At 42.4% G+C, this 23,171-nt stretch overlaps 2 protein-coding genes and 1 long non-coding RNA gene across 4 annotated transcripts in view; 1 reads left to right on the forward strand and 2 right to left on the reverse strand.

Moving 5' to 3' along the window:
* Window positions 1-3,208: 3,208 nt before the first annotated feature.
* Window positions 3,209-6,421, reverse strand: htr7a (5-hydroxytryptamine (serotonin) receptor 7a). Its single transcript, XM_071479938.1, has 2 exons — window positions 5,510-6,421; window positions 3,209-4,595 (listed from the first exon to the last, which is right to left on the reverse strand). Exons 1-2 carry the CDS (start codon window positions 6,091-6,093, stop codon window positions 3,695-3,697), a joined length of 1,485 nt encoding a protein of 494 aa, XP_071336039.1. The 5' UTR covers window positions 6,094-6,421; the 3' UTR covers window positions 3,209-3,694.
* Window positions 6,422-10,476: 4,055 nt separating this feature from the next.
* Window positions 10,477-23,171, forward strand: part of arfgef3 (ARFGEF family member 3) — a 48,479-nt gene continuing 35,784 nt past the window's right edge. For both annotated transcript variants that reach the window (XM_071479940.1, XM_071479941.1), the window contains exons 1-7: window positions 10,477-11,072; window positions 13,522-13,573; window positions 16,911-16,992; window positions 17,186-17,326; window positions 17,673-17,741; window positions 21,219-21,335; window positions 21,966-22,011. In XM_071479940.1, coding sequence (XP_071336041.1) covers window positions 10,988-11,072; window positions 13,522-13,573; window positions 16,911-16,992; window positions 17,186-17,326; window positions 17,673-17,741; window positions 21,219-21,335; window positions 21,966-22,011 — 592 coding nt within the window. In that variant the 5' untranslated portion in view covers window positions 10,477-10,987. The remainder of the gene's footprint in view (window positions 11,073-13,521; window positions 13,574-16,910; window positions 16,993-17,185; window positions 17,327-17,672; window positions 17,742-21,218; window positions 21,336-21,965; window positions 22,012-23,171) is intronic.
* On the reverse strand, window positions 17,177-23,155 carry LOC139622568 (uncharacterized). Its single transcript, XR_011691316.1, has 3 exons — window positions 21,931-23,155; window positions 21,237-21,317; window positions 17,177-17,305 (listed from the first exon to the last, which is right to left on the reverse strand). It is a non-coding gene; the product is annotated as an uncharacterized lncRNA (long non-coding RNA).

A 23,171-nucleotide genomic window follows, 5' to 3' on the forward strand; every position in this document is an offset into this window, starting at 1 on the left:
TTTTCTGCATTAATCCAAATGTCAGTGTAATGTTGAGGGAACCAAGGTGACGCTAATGTAAAAAAAAAGTTTAAAGTAAAATGATCACCAGTGAGAATATTTCCAAGTCTCAATTTAAGTGTCAGTTCATTTAACTTCACCTTTCCGTTGCTTTATGTACAACACTGTGGATGCTCTCTTGGAAGCGCGTGCCGCCTGCGGCTCGTATCCACTGACATCCCGCTCTCCATAGATTGTGTGACAGGAAATGGAGCCGTGCCACGACGGCACCAAGCCCAGAACGGGTACATGTTCAGTGGTTCTCAGCCTTTTTAGCTGGCAGCCCACAAAGTGAACTAATTCCTTTACTTACAAGGTTGAAGGCCTGAATGTGCAGAGCCATGAGCTGTGACAACCAAAGATCTATTCACCAATTCCAGCCTGTGTTACTGCAGGTAAATTCACAAGGTACTGACCCCAGATCCTACTGTTTTTTTTAATAACTTTTGTTCCCACACGTTCATGTTCTGCAACCTGATACCAAATGAGATGAGATGATTTTTTTTTTTTTAAAGTTTCTGAGTCCTATTTCTCTCTGGCTGAATTTTGTGTAGTTAAGCCGACAGCGTGTATGTAGTTCTTCAGTTTGTGCTTTACAACATGGACACGATGATCAAAGCCACTGCCAGCATTTCATTTTGCAGAACTGGGTGAATCTACAGCTTCTCTTCTGCAGTCCTTCTCAGAGATTAGAAACTGGGCATGTTTTTGTATTAAAACATAAAATCTTGCACAGTGAAGCTTTAATAAATGATCAGAAAGAGGAAACGACGGCATTTACAGTGTTCATGCTTCCTCAGTAAAAAGATTTTTCAGCCATCTGTTGCACCTCCTCAACGAGTTGCTGCACAGATTCAAGTTAATGAGGACAAATTATCAGCAGCCTGGAGTGTACTGATACTGGCAGGGCAGTAAAAAGTCCAACTCATATCCTTTAAGTATTGACAACACAACATCAACACGACAGTCTTGCAATCGCTGTACACATGAAAAACACATGATCAAAAATGCTGCCAGAAATAGCACTAAGCACGTCCCAGCTGTCATGTTCAGGTGCTTAGAGTCAACATACTGTAAGAGCATATTCCTGTTGTTGCACACAGGATATGGTATCAACATTGAATTTTAATGTGCATATACATTATGTTCCTGTGCTTTACAATAATTAAACTCTAAGATGAGTCTCCCAGGTTCTGTGGGAGGTGCCTGTAACACCAATGAAATACCTGCTCTCACCAACCCTCCCCACCCCCCACCCCCACCCGTACATCCACATCAGATTTCTACTCCAAGCCTCATCCTAGATTAATGGCCCAGGAGACGGCCACATTAGATACTGTGTCTCTGCAATCAGCATCACACAGAACTCAATAACAGCATAAGGTGAACAGGTGAAAGATGTGATGCCTGTTCCTATATGTTTGACAGCTTGGAAGATACAAAAATAATGTTGGTAAAGATTAGCTAATTAACCAATAGAGAATATATTGACAATTGTTTTAATTGTTGAATTGTTTAAAGGCCCTGAAAACCTATTTTCTCTTGTAAAATGTGATGTGATAGAACATGAAAATACATTTTTCTGCCAATGTTGAACATTTTCTTTACTTTTCCGGCTGATTTGAAGTGGGCAGGGCTCAGTTGGAAAAAGGTGATGTTACATATTTCTGGTCATCAATCAACATTTTTCATCAAAAGTTGAATGACTGTCAGTCAAGTTTGTTTATTAAACCCAGTGTTACAGACAAACATTAAAGGTCCCATATTGTATAAAGTGAGAAGTCCATGTGTGTTTTGATTATAAAGCAGGTCTAGGTTCTATATTAATACTGTGAAAGTATCAAAGCCTCAGTCCACAGAGAAATGCACACAGCCTGTATTCAGAAACTGAGGCTTAAAACCAGCCATCGGGACTTCTGTAACTTTGTGATGTCACAACAAAGCAGTCTGGAAGCCCTGTCCACCTGGACCCACCATCCAACCTTGCAGGATTTGGTTTTTCTGAGTGTCATCCTGAAATGTACTATATTTCTATTTGATCACTCAGTCAGCCAATCAGAAAAGAGGCTCAGAACCTCTCTTCTGATTGGCTCACTGACCTGTTGTTACTAGAGCTCCAGAGAGAAGCCTCACTGCGATGGTTTTTGGTTCTTAAAACCACAAATATTCTTGGATATCAAAACTTAAAATAAAACAATGGTTAAGTGTAAAATATGGGACCTTTAAGAAATATGACAATTAGCTGCTTCTGTTTGTTTTCTGTTGCTGTAAATCTTTGGGTTTTAGGCTCACACAACACAATGCTCATTTAATTACTACTTTCTAACATGTTCTAGAACAAACAATTAACCACAAAATAATCAACATGTTAAACTGATATTGAATTAAAGAAGTAGTCCTGGTTTTACTGAAAAAAAAGAGCAAAAGTGGACCATTCTGAAGGCTCACTCCTTCATTAGCGCCTGTTTTAATGAGGTAATGTGTGATGTAATACACAACACTGAAACTGAACCATGATGAGCTTGGATCGCCCAGGGGACCATCACACAATGTGTCAAGTCTAAAACACGAGGTGCATAGTTTGAAACCTTTAACGATAACCGAGGAAAAGGCCTGGCCACATTCAGAAAGTGTCCTGAATGATCACGTCTCTCCTCAGGCCTTTACCTCCAACTTGTTAGACTCCATACCATCATGTACTGGACCTTCAGCTTACCTAAAAATGCTTGTTTGTTCATAAGTGAGCTGCCTGACTATAAAACAGATCAATCGATAAATTGATTCTAATGTAGCTGTCATGACTTGTGTAGAGGCGAAAGGAGCAGGTTTTGGCACATTCAACACAAAGTGACACTGACAAAAATAAACAAGCATCTTCGAAAGATGTAAACTCATATCAGATACAACAGATCATCAGAGGAAGTCATTTGACCTCTGAAACAGCACAGCTATTGACTTGTGTACAAGACTTTTTACATGTCAGTTGCATTTTCATCATAACTTTTCATCCACGTGTTACAATGATTGTCCAGTGAAGCAACATTTAGAGGCAGTGAAAAAAAGTGTCTGTGATAATTATGGACACAAGGTGAATACATTTGGTGTTTTAGCCTCATGGGCCAATTGAGCTCCAAGAACTCCTCCATTTTTCTTTTTTTTTGTGTAGGAAAGTTTTCCTTTAATTAGAAAATGACCGTCCATAGTGGCAGCAGTTGAATGTCAAGCTCCACCAGCTTTTGTAACATGTACAAAAGACTGTTCAGCAGGGCGGCAGGACGGCAACCATTATTTCTGTTGTTGGACTTCACCGTGGCGGCAGTAACAGTTCAGAGGCTGTGAGTACGATGATAACCAGCAGCAGCTACTATTCAGACAGTTTTATTTCATCACCGGTGAGTTCAGCCTCCCCACCATTTCACTCAGTCCTCAGAATAAAAGATTTATAGTCTTTTATTCTATAAAGGCCTCTTCTGTTTGCCTTCAGGTGCATCCATTTAATCACAGCCTCCTGCCTCTTGTCGCCTCAGCATTCATCACACAATTTTAGGGAAATAAGCAGTCTGACAGTGTGGCTGTCTGAGTCATGTAGTCTGAGCCCCACTGGGTGTTTTCCCTGGTGGTTGTCTCTGTCAGTGTCTGCAGAAGAGCCGCAGCTTTACGCGTCAGCGTCTGGCTTCTCCACCAGTTTCAAAGCCTCGTGCATGCCAGCCGCAGACAGCTTCCGATTGATGTTCCTGTAGCGGCACCGCAGGAGGTTACTGTATGTTGTCCTCAGATCACGGTTGAAAAATGCATAAATGAAGGGATTAATGAGGGAGTTGGCGTACCCAAGCCACAACAGAGTCCTCTCCAGCCAGAGCGGCACACAGCTGCACTCCACGCCGCAGACGAATGGCCTGGCGGTGGACACCAAGAAGAACGGCAGCCAGCAGAAGCTGAAGGCGCCGACCACGATGCCCAGAGTGGCCGCAGCCTTCTGCTCCCGTTTGAAAATGGATTGGTTTTTCCTTTTCCGGCGTTGGTGGTGCTCGCCGGTCTTGAGAAGGCGGGAGACACGCGTGCTGCACTCCTCCTCCACCTCTCGCTGGAGCTTCAACGCTGCTGCCACGCAGTCCAAGCTCTCCTCCTCTTCCTCCGCCTCCTGCTCAGCCTCTGTGCCTACAACGCTTCCTGTTTCTCCCAACTCTGCCAGATGGTGAGGATCATGCCCTCCTCTCCCCCCTCTTGGAGCCACCCCTGCACCATGCTCCCCTTCCCTGGGAAAGCCAGTGATTGTGTGCTTGGCTGCACTGAGTTTGGCCGCCCGGTAAATCCTGTAGTACATGATCAGCATCACTGACATGGGGATGTAGAAGGCCACGGCTGTAGAGTAGACAGTGTAGCCGAAGTCCTGACTGATGAGGCAGACTCTGCCATCATTGACGTTCTGCGCCCAGCCGAACAGAGGGGGGAGGGTGATGGAGGCAGAGAGGAGCCACACTGACACGATCATCTTGGCCATACAGCAGCCGTTTTGCCGGACAGGATAGGTCAAAGGTTTTGTGATGCCCAAATACCTACAGAGAGAAATATTTCTGAATGAAAGACATCATAAAAGGTGGGAAAAAAACCATCTTATCTTTTTTTTCTACAGTATTTTCCTGCCTTATTCAATCCTGTGTAACTCAAGCAGGGTGCTTAGCAATCTGCGGTTGCCATATGCAGCCCCCCAGGTGGGCAACAGGGTTTTTTTCAATGAAAGCAGCTCAGAAAAACCATATGTGACCAGCAAAGCATTTGGTATTAAGTAAAGCCAAGAGACCCTTAGAACAGTACAGTGCTGCACCCAAAAACCTCCCTGAAAACATAACATTTAACCCAATATATAGACATACAACAGTACAACACATATGCAGGCATGTGTGGTGTTAAAAGGTGGTACAACTTAATTAATTCGACTTAATTCTGAATGCGCTCAACTCCCATTCAGACCCCCTTATGTGATTCAAACAGGGTATTCTGTTAGAAAGGAATCTAGTGCACGGTGGTCACAGGTTCGATCCCCACATCAGCCTCTTTGTCTCACCAACTGCCCTTGAGCTAGACCCTAAGCCACAGTGTGCCTCCGCGCTCTGATCTCCCTCTCACAAATCCCATGTTTCAGCGTGGCGGAGGGCTGAGCGACAAAGTAGGGCTTCGACTGAGTAATGGGATTTTAGTAAGAATATTACATGTGCACAAGAGGATGTCTCCAAAAATGATTTTACTTCTGCATGTGGAGACTCCGGCCATGCGTAAAAGTTCAATAAATCAATCATTTAACATTAAAGGTACTAATATTTTCTAAGTTTGACATCTTTCCTCGTGTCTTTTCTGGCTTGTATAATTAATGCTGTTTAGTGCCGTGATAGAATATGGATGTTTGATATATTGTTTTCCTGCGTTCAGAAAAAAAATCTTAACTTTCAGCCATAAAAGAAGTTTATCTCACCTGTCAATGCTGATTACACACAGAGTCATGATGGACGCGGTGCAGCACATCACATCCATGGCGATAAAAACGTTACAGAAGAACTGTCCGAATATCCACTGACCGCCAATCAGGTCCGTGATACTGACGAACGGCATCACGGCCAGAGCCACCGACAGGTCCGCCACGGCCAGAGAGACGATCAGATAGTTGGACGGCTGGCGCAGCTTCTTGACGAAGCACACGGAGATGACCACCAGTAAGTTCCCGCAGATGGTGGACAGCGTGAGCATGGTGAGGACCCCGCCGATCAGGACCTTCTCCACCCGTCCGTAGCTCAGGATCTGCTCGCCGCACCGGGTCCCGTTCGTCTCCATGACCAGCGGCTGACTGGAGGTGGACGGAGAAGTCGCTGCTGCTGCCGCTGCCGCTGCAGCCTCTGCGGCGCCCTGCGCAATCTTCAGTAGCCGGGGCGCAAGAGCCTCCGAGATCATCATGTTGGTGGAGCCCCCGGGATCTCCACCACCGACTCTGTCCTCTATCATGAACGACGACCTCATGTTGCCGCCACTGAAGGTTCCGTTACTTGCTCCCGCAACAACCATTCTGCTGCCTCCTGTTCCTTTTTATCCATGGACTTGGAGACGTGTCCGGTGGTGACATAGACGCGCACAGATGTGCCGGTGTTGGTGTGAGAAATTAGTAATTCCTTTTCACGGCCCCCCTCAGGGTAACCTACTCTGACATGCTGTCTTTCCCTCCATGAAGCCTCGACTCCTTAATTCTTATATTTAGAGCCACACTCGTCATTACGCACGTGGCGCGCCGCAGGCATATTCCCAAAATACCTGACCTATAAAACCCTTTCTTTATTTCCTGTTATCTGTGGATGCCTGGGATGCCATCCCACTTTTCAGCCCGATGTGCACAAAAGCTGAAACTTAAAAACCGCAGTGCGCGCACATATATCACAAAAAGTTGATGTATGACGTCAAAGGACGCGTTGGACAGCCTATAGGCTGCCGGGTGGTGTGTATCTGAAAGCACGAATGGTGCACGAAGAACAAAATCTCCCGGGCCCAGTTGGAGTTCATGCAACGGCAAATATCTTGGTAAGGACAAAGTGTGTGCATGGAGGACCGTGCGTAATTGCGCAGAATGAAGAACGGTTCTGTCGATTTCAAATGCATTTTGGCATCGCCTGTGTTATTGGACGCTTCTCCCTCCATAAATGCACGCACATGCACACAAACACAAACACAAACACACACACACACACACACACACACACACAAATGCACACAGGAGAGAGAGGAAGACAAAAGGTGAGATTACAAAGAAGGTGAATGGACAATAAATGAAGGCATGGACGAGTGGGTCATCACCTGACAAAATTAACTACTACTATACAAATAATCAATACAGAAAATGCGTGGAAATTTTTGTCATATTTTTGGATGATTACAGCTGTTGGGTTGTATTTGTGATTTATTCTAGAGTTAACTTTGATCGTTCCACTTTAATGGGAAAAGACACTAGATGGACTTTTTTAAAGCCACATTTAATTTCAAAGATCGGTTGGTCCTAAGGTGACCAAGGAGAAGGGGCTGAAGTGCTTTCAATCATTTCTGCTATTTACAGTTCAGGCGGAGGCATTAACTCATGGGTGTTAAGACAAGATGTGCGATCTGCCTTCATCTCGCTTCTAAAACTTATCAGATTTATGTTACTGGAGGTGAGAGCGGGAACTCAAACTGCTCCCGAAGCCTTTTCATCATTTTCTAATCTGAACCCAATTATGCTATGATAACGCCATACGTGGCCTTGATACTAATACCACGGGTATCCTTGGATAGTAGCGCCCTCAAGTGGTCCTCCGCCTCTACTGCATGTTGGTGCTTTTGAGTTAGGACTGATGGAATTCCCTTTTTCTCAGTAAGAGATTATGTTTTTCAGTGTTATAATTTTAGTTTTCAAAGTGGAAAGAAATTGTACAGTGTAATTTGCATTTTTATAAACCCTATAATACAATAATATATATTTTTTAAATACACATTTGCACAGGTCATTAAGGAGTTGCCTGGGGGGACCCTGGCAAATGGTATGGTTAAATTTCATATGAATTTATCTGCTTTCCAGCCTTATTGGTTTGTGATTCCTTAATATAAAGCAACATGAACAGATAACTACACATCACAGATTATAGCAGGTCAACCAACAAGTGATTTTACCATTTTATATTGGTTTTTTTTTAGGATTTTTAGAGGCCAGAAATTTCATTAAATGAAAGTAAAAAAAAACAAACTATAAGTCAGCTCCATAAAGAACCTGAGTGGCCTGGACAGAACCCCGACTTCAACCCCATCCCACACCTTTGGGATGAAGTGAAATGTCAGTTGTATGTCAGGCCATATCTGCCGGCTGCAGTGGCCGAATTCACTGCGGCCAAATGGGAGCAAATCCCTGCAGCCAGATTCTGAAATCTGTTTGGAGGCCTTCCCAAAACCAGAAATGTCTGTCATAGAAGGAGATTAATCTTCATTGTTAAAGAGTGACATATTCAGCTATCAGATAAGTATGCAATGCATGTGTCCACATGCTTTTGACTATGGGCAATAATAGCCACCATAAATATGGGCCACCACAAAAAACATCTGCTGGGGAATTATTATCCACTAAAGGCAGATGGGGCATTAACAACTCACATTATAACAAAAATGGAAGAATGTGTCTCCGGTTGCTTTTGCCTTGGCACTCAAACACCCCTTTCTCTCCACAGACTGTGTATTATGTCCATTTTGTTCTCTGGGTCAGCATAAATATCAGATATTTATCTGTAACTTGGCTTTTAAAAACTTTAGAATTCTTTGCAAGAATTAATCATTAATTTTATAATCAAAGTCAGGTTTGGATGTACCAGAGTAAAAACCTGCCAGGTTCACAGTCAGATTCATCACTCTCATCCCGCTGCAGACCTCAGTTTATTGTTCAAGCCTTTATATTCTCCTTCAGTTTTATACACCTGCTGGAAGTTAACAGAATAACCTTTTAAGAGTTGTTCTTCACCTACCATCTGTGATTCTTGCATTCATTTATCGTCTTTTTTCCCCCTTTTGTTTCCTTATTCTTTTATCGCCCCATCCCATGCTCCTGATAGGAATAGGTGGATGAAGTCCATGAATAAATGAATACACAAATGAATGAATATAAATCATCTCCCTCCCTCTTGCACAAATTACTTACCAAGCACATTAAAACTGTATTTATGAAGGTCATGTTTTTGTTGCCGTGGTATTGGAAATCTTTTTGTTATGAAACTTTGATTAATATTACTGTCTCACAAGTAATTAGAAAGAATTAAGAAACAATTAAAAAAAACATTTTAGGATAAATTTATGATTTACTCAAAAGTGCAGCACAAGTAGGCCTATCATCAAAATCGATAAGTCACACAGTCCATATTCCGCAGATTGTTAGGAATGATCTTTACTTCAGTTCTGTCCTGATTGTCATATAACTTGTGCTATTAGCAGCTCATGTAGGGTCATGAAGATGGCTACATATGTTCATGTCAAGATGTCGAGATAAGATGTTAAATTTTACCCTTAAAAGAAGACAAATTCCTATCAGCCTTTGAGGTTATCGCTAATATAACATGCTAATGCTAAATCTTGCCAATAATGTTGCCATGCTAAAAGTTACATGATGGGAATTAGCATATAATAGCATTAAACTTAACTTTATACATTAACAACCTGTTTTTCATGTTAGCATGTAGCTAGTTAGCGTGCTAAAAATTTCTTTACAAACACACTAACACTGCCATGCAAACATGCTATGTTACATAAGTACCACTTTCTAATAAGGTGCTTATAAAAGGTTTGTAGCAGTAAATAATGGCTCTATTCTATTGGTTAATTAATAATTTAATAATATTTAATTATTTGAACAGGTTTTTATTAATAAGAACAACTTTTAGGTTGCAAGGTTGTGGAAAAACCTTCTCCCAGCATGGCACTTGTGTCTTTTTAGCTCTTTAATTTATTAGGATTACACCCCTTCAATGGACTGTTGGACCCCTCACCTTCTGGAAAAGGGCTGCAGGACATCTGGACCAAAATCTTTTTAGAAACAACCTATTAGCATCTCCAGACTTCATGCATTATTACATTAGGCCTACCCTTTATGGCATACAGACAGAAAGTGAGAGACATAGTAGGCTACCACTTGTTGATTACTTTCTAACATTTCTGCAGACTCCCTATTAATCAATTACATTAATTACAGCTTATAAACCCTTTAAAAAGGGCACCTCCAGAAAGTGGTACCATTGTGTTACAAGGTAAATAAATGTCCGGCTAATTATAAAAACCTGCTCAACATTAATTATTGAGCTTCAGTACTGGAACATTATTCATCAAACACTACATTCTCTTTCTCATGCTAACATTAGCTAACTCTAATTTTCTTTGTTTTGTTGTTTTATTCTTTTTTTCAGGCTTCTACATCCTATGTTCCTGATAGGAACGGGCATAAACAAGTCAAACCAATGACTCTGTGTGTAAATTAACTTTATTTAATCTTTTACAGTCATATAATATCATAACATCTAACATACTAATAGAATGACAGTGATTTTAAGTGTTTACACACATGGACAAATTGTGGCTCTGTATGAAATTATAGCACACCAGAGATGTATTTCACTTTAAAATGTGAAGTGCATAAAATTAAGAATATAACATAGAATTAAAACAATTAAAATATGAGTTAATCAAAAAAATAATAATTTTACTTTATAAAATCATGTGGTGTGAAAAGGCCTTTATTGTGAAGGCTGCCCTGTGGGAGCTTCCTCCACCTGTCGCCCCGCTGGGAGGAAATCCCGTTCCAGTGACTCCACCGGTTCCTGCCGCAGTTTCAAGCTGCCCCACAGAGACGCGGTGTAAACACTGTGTTGCCAGGTTGGAGTGACATCCTCCTTTTAGCGGACGGATCTCTTCATGTGGCGCTGCCGTGTTTTCCTGTTCGTATGCGGGATGGAAGGAACCGGATCTGGATCCGTGCGGAACTCAAGTATCAGCTGGAACGGATTTTCAAAACACGGTGGTGCTGTGGAACAAACGCCCGACGGAAGATGAGAGAAGGGCGTTTATCCACGGAATGAATCCGCCGCTGGATGGGTGACAGTTTACGCTGAGCAGCTGTCAGCTGTCGGGGGATCTCCGCTGACCCGCCCGGACGCCACAGCGGTGGATTCAGGCTGAAACCACCGGCGCTTCCTCCTTCCACCTTCAGAGGATTGACGGCTGGCCTGACATCATTGGCTGCTCGTTGGGAATGAATCATCGCCTTCATCAGGGGGGGTTAAGAGATGCTGTCACTGTCACTGCACCCTTAAAATACAACGCGCAAACCTACGCGGACACACTCTGACCACCCAGCCGGCCGTGCGTCTGCTCTCAGAGATTATTAAGCCGTTTGCTCCCCGGTGCCGGCATGGAGGAGATCCTGCGGAAGCTGCAGAAAGACGCGTCCGGCCACAAGCACAAAGGCATCCGCGACGCCTGCGTCTACGCCTGCGGTGAGTGCACAGCAGCCCCCCCGGCTCTCCGGCTGCAAGGATGAGGGGGGAAACATGCGGCTGTATTCACCTGCTAGCTTTTAATGAAACAGAGAAGCTGCACTGATCCCACAGGCCCAGAAATATTCAAAGGCACCGCAAGAACTTGAAGGAAATCATTGTTCCTCAAAGCTGAGAACTGATTTAAGGTGATCGATAACTGAAGGGAGGGGGGTTTCATGTCCATGTGGTGGTGGGAAGCACCATCAACCAGATCAGGAATACAACCTGCAGCTGTTTTTACGCACAGTCTCTATCGTGCACAGCTGAAAGTGAACCCTGGTCACTGTAATTTTAAATTCACTATTTTTCTTTATTTTATTACTTTATTAACAAATATACAAAATGACATCAGGTTGTTCAGCATCTTTCTGAATGCAAGAAAACAAGGAACAAGGAAAGTCCTGTATTTTTTGGCCACATAAATGCATCAGACTTTTCAGTTAGTCAAAACTTTCACAGAATATAATCTCACCAGTTTGTACTGACTGTAAGCAAACATCCCTTAAACAGCTTAAAAGGACAATGTAAGAAACTGCCCAAAACCCGACTTCAGGTTGCAGGTGTAGGAGACAGTGGTTAAATGTATCTCACATTATGTTGTCAAAACTTTTTAATCATAAATTTGAACTGAAAAATAGGCAAGATTTAGCATCCCGTTCAACTTGAACGGGATGCTAAGGTATAAAATAAAATGCAAATAATAAAAAGTGACCTGATGACACTTCAGTGTCCTGCGGGACAACAGTGAACCACTGATATCACAGAGAACATAAAAAGTGGGATACAGGTCACTATAAACATAGTATAAAGACATGCAGCTCAATACAGGGATATTTCTGAAGTCTGATGAGGATTTCTAAATATAGACCTCTGAGCTTTATGTGCATCATGTGTTTAAGTTTCAGAGCTGCAGCACGGTGCTGACAGATGAGAGAGCAGACGACAGGCTGTTTGTCTTCTCTTTAAACGGGCCCAGTTTTACAGCAGCCTCATAGAAGAAAAGCATAACAGCAAAACAACAGACATCAGGACTGATGTTTTTGCTGACTCACATGCTGCCAACAGGGTCGTTCAGATTAAACAGGTTCTCAGCACCATGCGTACATGGAAACCATGAGGAGCCTTTTTGTTTTAGACCCTCCTCCAATTCTCATCACTGACTGTCTGTACAGTTGAGTGCTTTCCAGCAGGACAGCCTCATCTTTTATAACGGCCTTTATAAAAGATGATTTAAATATGTGGAAAAAAAGTCGTGTCCCCTGACGTCAGTGCGGATATTAATGGTCATGATGGGTCAGGCTGACCTTTCGCTGGTGGGTGAACTTTGTGAGGCAGCGAGGAGACAGTGGGTTCAGATTGTGCTGATGAAGGGAGAATCACGTCATCTTGCACACAATGTATTAATGCACACACATACACACACGATGACCAAAGTGGACCTCAGACCTTGAACTCGTGCTTGTGCCTGCACGCAAAAATTCAAGGTTTATGTATAAACTGTGTCGCATCAGAAACAGACGATATCCCACCGCCTGTATTTGAGTGGTGTCTGACTGGACTGACGGGGACGGACGGTGCAGCTGAGTGCAGTGTCCTGAGTGGACCTCATCGGCCAATCAAATTATTTACAGACCATCCTGAAACATCTGGAGACACGCCCGTAACATCAATCAATGTGAAACTCATAGTTGTCTCTTAATGAGAAGGATGTCAGGCGTCCACCTCACACACACACACGTAAACACAGGTATGGAAATAGTCAGTGCAAGTGCAAGGCCAGTGCACACTAAACCTTGAGACACGTATGCATTATGACAGCCTGTGCAGAGTAACAGGAGATTCATGCTGTGTTTTTCAGACGTCAGCAGGTCTCGTGTTTCAACTCTCTGCTTTAGGAAAATGCAGCAGTTTGTCGCTTTTTAGTTACAAATATGAAACCGAGGTGAAATTTCTCAAGGTTCCTGACTTACAATTAGCTTTGTTAAAGGATTCAGCTGCGGCCAAGCTGCAGTTCTCTTATTTGAAGACATAAATCTTTAAAAATGAGTCATTAATTCATAGTTTGATTATTGTTTTTTTAATTCTTTTCTATTTTTTAAAGGCTCAGCTGTTTGTGCTCTGCTGAGTGTTTTTGAAAGTACAGTGTGTGTCGTTTCACTCTAACACCTCTGGGCTAAATTATTAATCATATACATTTGAAATGCAGCTAATGATCTGTGCTAACTTACTTTCTTAAATACTGTTTTGTTTGGAACCAAATTTTCTTTGGGTAAATAAAACCTCATGTTTTTCCTCTGGTCTTTCTGAGCTCAACAAACAGAATAAAAGTTGTCTTATGGTTTAAGTGAATGTAATTACAGTGTAACCGCATCACAGTGTTTCTTTTCTTTGTCCCGTTAAATTGCAGAAACCCTCGAGTCTCAGAATGGATCAGCTAAGATTTCCCCTTCTCAGCTTCGGTGAGTTAAATGACTTGGATTCATTTCAGCTCAAAGCTTCGACGGCATGAAGTCAAAACCTGTTTTAATCACTGTAACAAAAACCAACACACCGAACTAATGTGGAACTGATAAAATGTGATTATTATAAAATTATAATAAAGTTATAATTAAGAACAGTTGATCGTTTGTTACCAGAATCTTAGTCAGACCAGCTGAGATGCTTGAATTAAGTGGTAAAGCTTTCAGTTTGTAGTGGTTTGGTCTCAGCTGCTGCTCGAACACAGTCTTTGCATTTACTCCACCAGGGAATAGATAACTGATTATTGAAAGTCAAGCTCTTTGAACCCTTTACACTGTGTGTGTGTATGTGTACGATTTGAATGAATTTGAATTATTTCTGGGCTGATAATGCAAATGTGGAACTTAAGCAGTGAACTCAGGCTGCACGGGCCCTTTAAGCAACAGCACCATTATAATATATATGGATTTAGACAGCAGGAGGTGGAGACAGTGACGTCTGTCTGTCCAAGACCAACTGCCCAAGATTTTGCAACCAATGCACAAACCTTGTAACAGATATTAACTTTGTGAAGCTTAAAAAATGTTGAGACTGAGACAGAGAAGCAATGAAGAGGAGAGAAGACCTTCACACTCACACACACACACACACACACACACACACAACAACTGCACAGCGACCCATAAAAGTTGTTATTTTCACTTTTTAGTTTGGCTGAAACTGATTTTCACTCTTTCTCCCCACACACACACTAGTTGAGAGTAAATGAGGCCCTAGTGCAACATGTACAGTTCATAAAATAGTAATACTAATAGAAAGGAAAAGATATGAGCTGTTGATCATCAGGGAAAGAAATTCAGCCTTGGATTTCTCTGCTGGGACCAATGACAGGCAGAGAGAGAGCAGCTGAAAGACTCTGACAGAGCCGGTAAAAACTTAAAAAACTTCATGGATGTTTTGACAGTTCACCGGCTGACCAGGTTTTATCCATAGTAGGAAGCCCTGAAAGGAAAGTGAGTGATTTTTTTGTTTTTTTTTCCAAGCTCATTTTCAACATTTTAGTTGTTTTTTCATCTGTTAAAACCAGCTCTGAGAGGCAAGGGAAAAAAGATATTTTTTTGGGAGGGGTCACATTCCTATTAGTGTATGATTTTTTTCTCTCTCCACAAAAAGTAAAGTTAAAAGTTAAAAGTGTCTGCTGCTGCTGCTGCTGCTGCTGCTGGACTGTGATGAAGGTGCCATAAATTCTGGATCCTGTTGCAGCTCAACGCTCCATAAATAATTCATTCAATAACCTCTTTTGTTTTATTAGAGATTATTAGATGAAATATTGATGACAATGTCTCTGTAATGCTGTGCGATGGTTCTCAGCCAGCGTGCTCCTCTGTCTCTGCAAAAAGGATTTCAGACCACTTACCACAGAATGGGCTCGAACACAGACTCGTACAAACTGGCTGACAGAAAAAACAGGATAAAATGAATGTTTTTATTAATTTTGTCATAGAAATCATTTGAAAACCAATGACTTTGGTGTTTCATGAACATTTCTGATCAGTCGATGAATAGGTTATGAGCCCTCTTTGAGTTGTTTTTGTTGTGCTTAAGATTCCTGCTCAATTTGGTCCATTTTTTTCCATATGAGTTTCCATATATTTGTTTGAGGCTAGATGTGCTGTCTCTTTGTCATTTTCTTTGTTGCTCTCTTAATGCTCATGAATAAAGTCTGAACTCACAGAAAGTGTTGGGAACTGCCGGGTCCCGTGCCAGCCATGGCTGCTCGGAGCTCATTTGAAGCAGTGTAGTAGTGACAGCTCAGAGCCAGCCGCCTGTGAGCGCAGAGACGAAGCCCAGTAGCGTGTTATCAGCAGCAGAGCCCGGTGGTGACTCACTCAACTACAAATAATAGGAGGGAGATGGAGACAGAGCGAGAGAAGGAAGGAAAGTGTGAAGAAAGTTTCAGCTCTATTCTAGAAACTGGTCAGAGGCTGAAAGGTATCTCTTGTAATTTGTAGCTTTGTTAATTTGCAGTGATATTTTGTATAATGTATTTATCTGTTTCCATGTTTAACTCTACTATTGCTGCTCCTGACTGTTCCTGTGTCAGAGCCCAATTAGAGAGGCTCTGCTTGACTCGGTGGTCGATTACATGTGAAGTCAGAGGAGAGAAGCTCACTCAGTTGTGATCTGATATTCTGAACTTGAAGTATTCACAGTTTCACTCAGGAGTTCTCGACGGAGGTCAACACTGCTGATTGGTTTTCCCTTCAGTCGTCCAAAATCTCACTTCCTATTAAATATTGAAGTTGTGGGACAAAAGCAGCTCCCACAGATTTAAACATCATCATATTTTAAGGGTGAACACTTTCTACTGGCTGCAGTTTTCTCTGCAGAGGTGAAGCTAGGCTGTAGTTATATAACACATGTGCAACAGGATGAAGAACAGGTTGGCGCTGGGACTCATCGTGGATTGATATGATTAATGTAATTTTTAAAAACCGGATCTGAGCTTGTGATGTACCTGTTTAGTGGTTTGTGGCTGGATTACGTCCAGACAGATAAGAGCTCCAGTGTTTTAGACCACAAGTCAAATGAATGACCGATTTGAAAACAAAGGGCAGTGGTTCTTTGTCTCTGAATTCTGATCTGAACTTAAAGGTCCCATATTGTATGAAGGTAGATGTCCATGTGTTTGTGATTATAAAGCCGGTCTAGGTTCTATATTAATACTGTGAAAGTATCAAAGCCTCAGTCCACAGAGAAATGCACACAGCCTGTATTCACAAACTGAGCCTTAAAACCAGCCGTCAGGCCTTCTGGAACTTTGTGATGTCACAACTATACAATCACCCCTTGCAGCTATATCCCAAGCCCACCTGGACCCATCACCCAGCCTTGCAGGATTTGGTTTCTCTGAGTGTTTACCTGAAATCTGCAATATTTTTATTTGATCACTTACAAAACAGTCAGCCAATCAGAAGACCCTTTCTTCTGATAGCCAACCTGTTGTTACTAGAGCTCTAGAAAGAAGCCTGAGAGAGGAGATGTAAAACTACACTGAGATGGTTTTTGGTTCTTAAAACCACAAATATATCTTCTTATGGATATCAACACTTCAAATGAAACACTGGAGAAGTTCAAATATGGGACCTTTAACCACTGAGATAATTTCTACCTTCATTGTAATTCTAGACAACTAAAACTATTGCCACACAACTTTGTCACAATGACCATTATGATAAAAACACTAGTCTACTAATCTACTGTAAGTTGCACTGAAAGCATTAATGGTAACACAGTTGTTGTAACCAGTTTGTGTTTCTGTTTGTGTGTCTCCAGAGAGCGCTGCCTGCTGCCTCTTCAGATGGCTCTGGAGTCCAAAAACAGCAAACTGGGACAGACGGCACTCACTGGGATGCAGGTATCACAAGATGCAGCAAAAATGTGAAAAGATATTCATGTGACAGCTGTTTTATTTCACCCTTGTTCCTTTTATTCTTCTTTACTTTAAAACGTGTGGTTCTGCGTAGAATCTGTGGAAAGTAGAAATAACACATTCACGAGTGATCGCGTGATGTTTCGACACAATGCCATGACGTCTTTCTCCCATGTAGAAGCTCCTGTGTGAGGACAGGTTCGTGGGCGGGGTTGGCATGGAGGTGGAGGTCCTGGAGAAGCAGCTGCTCAGCCAGATGTTGGAGGCCATCAGAATCACCCCCTCCCTGCATGAAGACCTGCAGGTGGAAGTCATGAAGGTGAGAAGTGGGGATGCACCGATTGTAGCTCCTACACATCAGGATCGTCTGCAGCGTCTGCCACTGGAGCCTGAAGTGATGTATATTTTAAAATGTTGACTTTTATTTTTATATTTCAGTGCACGATCAGTCTGCAGCAGGCCTACATAGAAATGAGTAAATGAGTGTAAATATGCCTTGAAGCTGAGAAACTCTGCATGAAGCAAATAACTCCTACACTGCAGCTTTTCCTTTGATTGTTTCCTCTTCTCTTCAGACCTCACGTTGCTTTGTCTCTCTTCTATTTGTGCTCAACTTAATGTGGACTAAAGACTAATAAAACCGTGTTCCTGTCTGCTGTGTGCAGGTCCTGCTGTGTATCACCTACTCACCAAACTTTGACATTAATGGAGACTCCATCCTGCGGATTGCTAAGGTAGGACAGCCCGAGTCGAGTTTGATACACAGCAGTATCATCATCAGATATTTGATATTTTACATCTAGAAACAAACAGGGGTTTCTTGTTGCTTCAGTGATGTGCAGAAATGAATATTTTAGACTCCTTGTTCAGCTGCTGTTGAGAACGTTAGAGGCAGGTGTATTTGAAAATGCAAATTTCTGTTGATTTAGACAGATGTGACTGTTTGTATCCCCCAATATATTTATGTCATGCACCTGGTACTAGACTGGAATGATAAGATAGACTAGATGGACTTGACCAAATGAAAATTGATTTAAACTATGTAAAAATATTCTGCTATGATTAATATTTTTGTTTAACATGGTTTTTATATGAAGTGAAAGAAAGAGAAAATTGGGGCTGAAAGCTCATCTACTCTTACTTCCTCAATCTGGATCAGGCCTTGTGCCCCGCCCACCTCCTGTTTGCTCCAGGTCTCCAGGGGAAAGAGCAGAGAGATCAAGATGATTAGAGGAGGAAACGTCAGAGAGACTCAGCCACATGTTTGAGCCTAGCAGACATATCAGAACAGTTACCGTAGTTAGCATCTTTTATTTGTTTATGGTGTTCGTTAGCTTGTAACTGGCAGTGGCTGACACAGTGTTAGTAGCTGTGCTAATGCAAACTCTCGCTCCCTGTACTGACAAGGTTTTGGTTTTAGTTTGCTCCACCCCCTGTCCTCATGAGTTGACAGGATTGGTTTGTTAGGTCATCTGACGTACGAATTCCTGTCTGTCTGAATCTGTTTTTATGAGTCTGTCATTGGTTCACTGCAGTTCGAGGTGGAAATACTCAGCCATTGTGTTGACTGATTATTTCCCTCATGATATGTCTTGTATTATATAAAAAACATCATATGGATGTTAACAAGGTTTAACACTTGATTAAACCTTGATCTTAAAACGCTAAATGGTCTTTAATCAGATATTTTACATCCTCTTGCCTTTACCTGCACAACTGTTTGCTGTCCTCAGTTCTTAACTTTCACCTGATGACAAAGCAAATCCGATGCATATATTTCTTCATGGTCACAGTATTGTTTGGCTGTGGATTGACTGTCGCAGACTGTACTAATGACAGCTAACAGGGAACTGTTAGCAAACAAGCAGCAGATGAGCTCAATCTATATTTAAAGACCCATATTGGCTCAGAGCCTCTCTTCTGATTGGCTCACCGACTTCTCGTTACCACAGCTCCAGAGAGAAGCCTGAGAGAGGAGATGGAAAACTACACTGAGATGGTTTTTGGTTCTTTAAACCACAAATATATCTTCTGATGGAGATCAACACTTTAAATAAAACACAGAGGAGTAAAATAAGTTACCTTTAAGATGCAGAACTGCCACCTGACCAACAACCAGCCACCCCTGTTATCAACAAAGATAAAACTAAATGTGGGAAGTTAAATCACTTACTCAACAGCAGCAGCAGCAGCAGCAGCAGCAGCAGCTCCTGAACCAAGGTGATGTTTGATGTCCATTAACAGCTCATAAAAACCTGGTCAACATGTTGTATTAATGGGCTCTGTGCTGCCAGGCCCAGCCATCTGGTGTATGGGTGTGTGTGCGTGCGTGTGTTTGTATGTGTTTCTGTTTGAGTTGGGTCATAACTCAGGGTGACGGGAGAGGTTGACAGCACCACTCCATTATCAGTAACATCCCATACAAACCGTGCAGCTCTGCACAGGTTTTAATGCAGGGGTTGGCAGTGCTGAGGGATTTATTCAGGAGCTGAAGGCTCAGACGTTACCTTTAATGCCGTCATATTAGTTACATGAAAACACTTTACAGCTATAGACACTAGAGAGCCACAGATCCAATCCCTCCCTCAGCAGTTTAATCCCTAAGATTTCATAATGAGGGTTTGTCTAAATGCTATATCTATATTATGTCCTCCATTGTTAGACACAAGATTGATCCAAACTTATTTGTCAGAAATCCCATATCTGAACCACTAAAGCTAGAAATCACTGTCTTGGTCTTTCCCACTAAATCCAAAGGAAAACTGTTTGTGAAGTGTCCCTTTGTTTCGAAGCTGAAACTTGAAAATTAATCATGAACCTAAATCAAAACTAAACCAAACTGCAGTCTGCAAGTTTTCAGTGCCAGGAAACGGCCAGCTCCCATAGACTGTAAATAAAGATGGACCTAGCCTTTAAGGCGCCACCAACAGGTTTCTGAAGAGCGGTTTTGAAGCTCAGAGTGGGCTGCTCCGACTTCGCCATCTTGGCAGTGCCTGACTCCGCCCCTGACTCCCGGCTAATCAAAAAGTGGGCAAAGAGGTGGAGCTTGTGTGGAGCTGGGGCTCCGGTGCATTCCTGTTTGTGACAAGCATACAGTCACCCACCTGTCACTCAAAGAGGCCACACCTTCAATTATACATAACTTTAAGCCTTAATAAAATATATAAAAATTCACCCGTAAATTAGCTGTAGAGTCCAAAACTGTTTTTTTGTACCAGGCTGTAAAACTTGGTATATCTGCTGTAAAGTTGAACATTTTAACATGAGTCTATGGGGACTGGCTCACTTTTGTACCCAGACTCTAGTGGTCATTAGAGGAACTGCAGGTTTTGGCTCTTCACTGTTGCCAGAGGTTGCTGCTTGGTGGCACCAAGAGCAAAAAAAAGTAATGGCAGCAATGACCTGCCGCGTACAGCCCCTGAGTGCTAGAGCTGCAGGTTCTTCCATTCAGAATCAGAAGATAAATTTTCTAGCTGCTTCTTTCATTGTGTCACGTTTTACACTCAACACTCAATAAATGTGTAATTTTCTCTACATCCACGCCTCTTTACCATCAGATGAAAAATGGTAAAATCAAAACAATGATTGCAAATCACCAGCCTGTTCAGTATGAAATACTCCAATCCAGAGTCCAGGTCAAATGGGACCTTTAATAAACCTTGACCTTAGTGTCTGTGGTCTTCCTCTTCAGCTGTGTATCGATCCCAAAGAGCTCCAATCATTTAAATCCCAGCAAACCACCTGTAATCTTTCGCCTAAACTAAACCATCTTTAAACTACTTTTTGGAGCTAGTTTGTGTGGAAGTGGCCTGTGAGGTAAGAGCTACCAGGGCATGAAAGTCCCATAAGAAGGCTGAGTCTCCAGTGTTTTTAGATTCCTGCCACTGCTCACATTTACTGTGTGTCAGTGTGTGTGTGTGTGTGTGTGTGTGTGTGTGTGTGTGTGTGTTAACTCTGTTGTTTTCTAATCTGTCTTGAAGATGTTCACCCTCCTGCCCCATCCCTCTCCTTAGTCTGGTCACCATGGTAACGTATGACACCATGGAAACCTCCCATGACTCTCCCTGATAGTTCAGTGTCTGGGCTGCTGTCTCGGGACTGCGCGTCACGACTTTCAGTTTTTGTGACTCAGACATAAGAAAGACTACACGCTGACAGATGTAATCGTGTAATGTGTGTGTGTGTGTGTGTGTGTGTGTGTGTGTGTTCAGGTGTGCATCGAGACCTACGTGTCCAGCTGTCATCTGCGCAGCATCAACACGGCGGTCAGGGCCACGCTGAGCCAGATACTGGGAGACCTGACGCTGCAGCTGCGACACAGACAAGAGGTCACACACTCGTACAAAACACACACACATTGCAGTGTATACACACATAAACATTACACAGCTGTATGCACACGTGTAAAGTAAGGGAAGTACGACTGCGGAGTGTGGGCAGAGTAGTTCAGGGAACCCGGGAGATTGAGACATTCACAACAAAATCCAAGCTGAGCAGAAGTAAACTAACATTAACAACCAGTTAATCTTGAAATATGTAATTTATTAAACAGACATGTCAAATATTCTCTTTTCCTGCTCATTAAATGTAAGAATTTGTGTCAAATATCATCATGAATTCAATATCTTTTGATTTTGAACTGTTGGTTGAACAAAACAAGCAATTTGAAGATGTATTGATTATCTGATACTCTGCAGCCACTGAGGTAAAAATAAGCTGCTCTCTCGTATTGGCATATGTTTATGATGCACAATATACACAATACACACACAGTGTACTGTACATGCACATTACACACATTAATCAGCTAATTCCCTAAATACCCTACAAAACTGGCAAGCAATAGCAGATCTTCAGCTTTGTACCAGTTCTACCTCTTTGTTATTTTCTGTGTGGATACAAACCCACAAACGACACACTCACAGTGAACACGCCTCCTGCTGTGTGTTCCTCCCCAGGGTGCAGATGGAGAGGAGGTGACTGCGCTGCCACTGCAGAGAAGAGGTACGTCACCACCAGCAGCTCCACTCATCATCAGGACAGTACTGGATTGCATTAGATTGTACAGGTGTCCCCAATAAAGTGGCCAACCTGTGTAATAGTTTCCAACGAGCACTATACATGAAAACTTTAAGGGTATGATTCTCCAACCAGAGTCTCTTTATCCAGGTTAGTTTGAGAAATCCTCACAGGTTAAGGGAATATTTCAGTACTTTCATACATTTTTTCTGAGAACAGTCTGAAGTCTTTGAAGATCCACCTCTGACTTAACAAGCGCACACTCCCAGGAAGTCTGAGCAGTTTCATTTAGCCTGTGTCCAGCTGAGTTCAACAAAGCTCAGCTTAGACCAGTATGGAGATGAACCTGATGGGGAGCTGGGACGTTCCAAAGTGGGCACCCATGGCGGATTGGGTGCCACCTTCAGGGCAATCTTTACATTTTTCAACCCAGTAGTGGGGCAGTAAAGCTTCATATATCTGCCAGGGGCAACTGTGTGTCCCTGCAGTAACTGAGGCTGCAGTTTTAGCTGCCAGCGCCACCTAGTGAATAGGAATGCAGGAGGCTGATATGAGGACCACAGTTTCAGGACAGTATTTCTAGGACCCAGGACCACAAATCTGCCTAGCTGCAGTTTCAGGACCACAGTTGTGTATTATTAATCATAACATATAATTTTATCAGTATAAATATGGTCAATTAGTAAGAGCTTTCATACTCACTTCGATTGTCGTCCATCTTCTTACTTCTAGTACTTCTTCGAAATGTGGTCCTGTTGTCCATTTGGCAGTGTCACGAAAAATTAGGGCCCTGAAACAGCTGCAGGAGCGCCCCACTCGCTAGTGGCTGTGGACTTTCATTCATGTTTAGTGTGCAGCACAAACTGTTTTATAGCTGTTTTAAAGCTACTGTAATCACCAGCCTGTAGTTTGTACGACAGAGCTTCACAGAGAGATGGGCTGGGATTCTTTATGATGCTTCACACACAAGTGAATGATGGCTGCCTCTGCAGGCAGAGAGCCAAACAGGTTCACAAAGAAAAGTATTGATTCATTTTATTTATTACACAGAAATGGGGAAGTGAGAGAAAGCAATAGGTGAAGGAAGTGATGAGAAGAAGTGGGTGCAGGGAATTAACCTTGTTATTGTGTGTGTGTGTTTGTGT

This window comes from Trachinotus anak, unplaced genomic scaffold (assembly GCF_046630095.1).
Source record: "Trachinotus anak isolate AG129_WGS33_773 ecotype Australia unplaced genomic scaffold, CSIRO_AGI_Tana_v1 ptg000007l, whole genome shotgun sequence".
In the NCBI taxonomy this organism is placed as follows: Eukaryota; Metazoa; Chordata; class Actinopteri; order Carangiformes; family Carangidae; genus Trachinotus; species Trachinotus anak.